Source organism: Armigeres subalbatus, chromosome 2, assembly GCF_024139115.2.
Source record: "Armigeres subalbatus isolate Guangzhou_Male chromosome 2, GZ_Asu_2, whole genome shotgun sequence".
Lineage (NCBI taxonomy): Eukaryota > Metazoa > Arthropoda > Insecta > Diptera > Culicidae > Armigeres > Armigeres subalbatus.
In genome coordinates this window covers 457,510,297-457,513,186 of record NC_085140.1, presented here as the reverse complement: position 1 = coordinate 457,513,186, position 2,890 = coordinate 457,510,297, and the positions used below count along the sequence as shown (strand labels likewise).

The following is a 2,890-nucleotide window of genomic DNA, read 5'->3' as shown; positions in this document are numbered from 1 at the left end:
TGTCGCTTCCTCTTATGGTGTATTAAATTAAGATGTCAGTCATCAGTACTAAAATTAGATTTCATAAAAATATAGGAAAAAAAATAAAGGATGCAAATATTATGAGACGCGGTTCAGATATTGCAGCGGCGTGCCGTCAAAAATAAATTCTACATAATGCTGATTTTTTCGCCGAGATTTCAGCATTTTCTGTTCATTTTCTCGAGATGGACATCTCTGTAAAAGTAACGTTTTGGATGCTGAGATACGGTGAATAGTTTGCTGGACAATGACCTGTTTGCTCAAAAGGATTTAGGCAAAAAGGAATTCCGTCTAATAGCCTGATATCCTTTTATTAGTGCAGGGACTGATGACAGAACTCGAACAATATACATTGAGTTCTGGAGCATTTTCTGGAATACTCTGGATATCAGCTGGAAATACTAAGAAACGGCTTCAAGGAAGACATTTCATGAATCAAATTTTTTTTTACTATTATAGAATTTTGTAAGGCTTGTTTCTCGACGCACTTCTACTAATATGAATACATTATATTAAGTACACATTAATATATTTGTTTTTGTAGCTATATAATAGTTCCTACAATCTACGGGGGTGATGATTATATGAGAGAAAAAATTCAGATGGTAGTCAAACTTATTAACATCTCCATGCCGTCACGAGATATTCTAATATTATTTAGACCATTTAAATAATTCAAAATTTATTTGCAGTTTGCTCATTGACAAATGACCAATGTAAATATATTTGTTTGCTAATTCACTGATAAACATATATCTCCAATATTGAAAATAATTTATTTTCTGAGCTACGCGACCACATAATTATTTCTATTAGGGATTATTTCTGACGTTTTCAGCCGTATTGCATAGCCCCGGATATTGGCTGTTGCAACCGGTAGTGCATCCGGAGCAGCTGTTGCCCGCCACGTAAACCGGTTGGTTGACAATGTTCGTAAGCCCGTAGTTGCAAACGAGCAGCTTGTTGATGAATCTTTGCCGATTGTAGCTCACCATCGCGCAACCTATTCTACTGGTTCGATCCGACACAATCTGCGTGAAGTGTCCGATGGCAGGACTGGAAAAAATGATTTCAAACTATGATTCTAGATTTTTTCGAGTAGTATGAATAAGTTACCCTCTGTAGTTGGATGGATATCTAGCGATTTGTTGCGGAGTGGTGTCCTTAAATTCACTGAACCAGCTGTTGGTGAAATCCGTAAGTAGTTTCTCATTAGAGACGGTCATTCCATAGTAAGACATGATAGCAATATTTTGGCCGGATGCCCTCATGGTAGCAGTATTTCGGCACTGGTCGTGGCCATAGATACAACGCCTGGCATTGGTGGCGGCGATGTGAGCTAGCTCTGAATCCCATTGCTTGCAATTGTTGAAACAGTTGAATAAATAAGTAATTAATTGAATCAATTTGTACTTACCAACGTGGCCATTCTGGCTGCTTGTTGGAACCTCTGCCCAGCACTGTTGGTCTGTCGACCTGACGCCACCCTGCTACGCAATTTATTGTGCAGGTCGACGATTAACTGTCGATTGGCACTGTCCATGGCTATCTCGAAGGAACCTGCTCCACAAGTGCGGCTCAGCGTTGTTAGCCCATTGCATGCTATGTGGGGTGAACCACTTGGGCACAATCTTCTGTCGCAGTAGTTCGTTGATTGTCCAACGGTAACTGCTATGCAAGCTACTATCGTCACTGCTGTTGCAAAGCGAGAAATCATTAGTAAGTGGTATTAGATAGTGTACGAATGATACGAATAAATATTACATTTCGCTTACCTGAAATTAGAACTTTCATTATCACTCGCCAACTGATGCTGGACTGCAGTTTCGTAACTGTTTTTATAACACCGACATGCCAGCGACAAAATATAGACGCAGAGTAAAATAAGAGAAATTACATAAATTAAATAATAATAGGGGTAGGGTCTGAAATAGAAACGAAAGTCGCAACAGAGTGTCAACTATCGCAATTTATAATATTTATATCGTCTTCCCGTTATTTTATGTTGATAAAACAAAGTTTATAAAAATCGAGACGAAATGTTTTTTAAGTCCATAACTTATCGCGATTCTTTTGATGTGCGAAAAAAATTAATAATTATCAAATTACAGAACAAAAAGTGTGCCTGTATTTAAATTTGACTCTTGCAATTAGTAAAGTAATAGTAAGGGATGCACATTGTCAATCATCTAAGAAATCCTGTAAAGGACATAAAAGAATTGAAGATTACCTCATTTACGCTCTTGTTGACGCATGTTCCTGAAATATGATTCCATATTTCTCGATTTGAAACCGATGTCAACGAAATAGTTGCATTTTAAGTTGGTATATTGCGTATTCCCCGATTTCACCTTTTTAATTGTTCGTTCAAAATGCTGCCTTAAAAATGTTTGATTAAGCGAATTCAAATGACGTCTTAGTTATTTAGATGGTCATCACCCAATTACTGCAACTAGATAAATATGAATATGAATACATTATATTAAACATATTGATCTTTTATTGCACATTTACTATATGAAAGTGGCTGAGCTGAGTATTGATCAATGGAAAGCTAATTGACTAGGAAACATTATCATCTTTTTTGGACGAGAATTTGAATCGTCGTCTTTGGATTAGATTTGATCAAAATTTGATTGTTACCATATTTTTTACCGAGACAGAGTTGAACAACATCAATGTCTCTTTGATTTGATTGGAAATTCTCACATTTATCACCCGCAAGCTCTGAGTTCCATATTCTCAATGAATGGTAAAATTATTCATGATCATATTCTGACTGATCCTTCGGACTGTAAGACCAGCTATAGAAGCAACAGAAATGCGAGAAACTCCTTTCCCTGTCGTTATTCCAGGTTCCGAAATGAAC

The 2,890-nt window shown here is 36.9% G+C and overlaps 1 protein-coding gene across 2 annotated transcripts; it reads right to left on the bottom strand.

Annotated features, from left to right (window-relative positions):
- Positions 1-585: 585 nt before the first annotated feature.
- On the bottom strand, positions 586-1,914 carry LOC134218285 (antigen 5 like allergen Cul n 1-like). 2 transcript variants are annotated; one of them, XM_062697218.1, is made up of 4 exons: positions 1,797-1,905; positions 1,439-1,716; positions 1,138-1,379; positions 586-1,077 (listed from the first exon to the last, which is right to left on the bottom strand). In XM_062697218.1, the coding sequence occupies exons 1-4, from the start codon at positions 1,813-1,815 to the stop codon at positions 834-836; spliced, it is 783 nt and encodes a 260-aa protein (XP_062553202.1). In that variant the 5' UTR covers positions 1,816-1,905; the 3' UTR covers positions 586-833. The 2 variants fall into 2 exon arrangements, with proteins under 2 accessions (XP_062553202.1, XP_062553203.1); XM_062697219.1 differs by having other exon boundaries at positions 587-1,077; positions 1,439-1,713; positions 1,797-1,914.
- Positions 1,915-2,890: the final 976 nt, after the last annotated feature.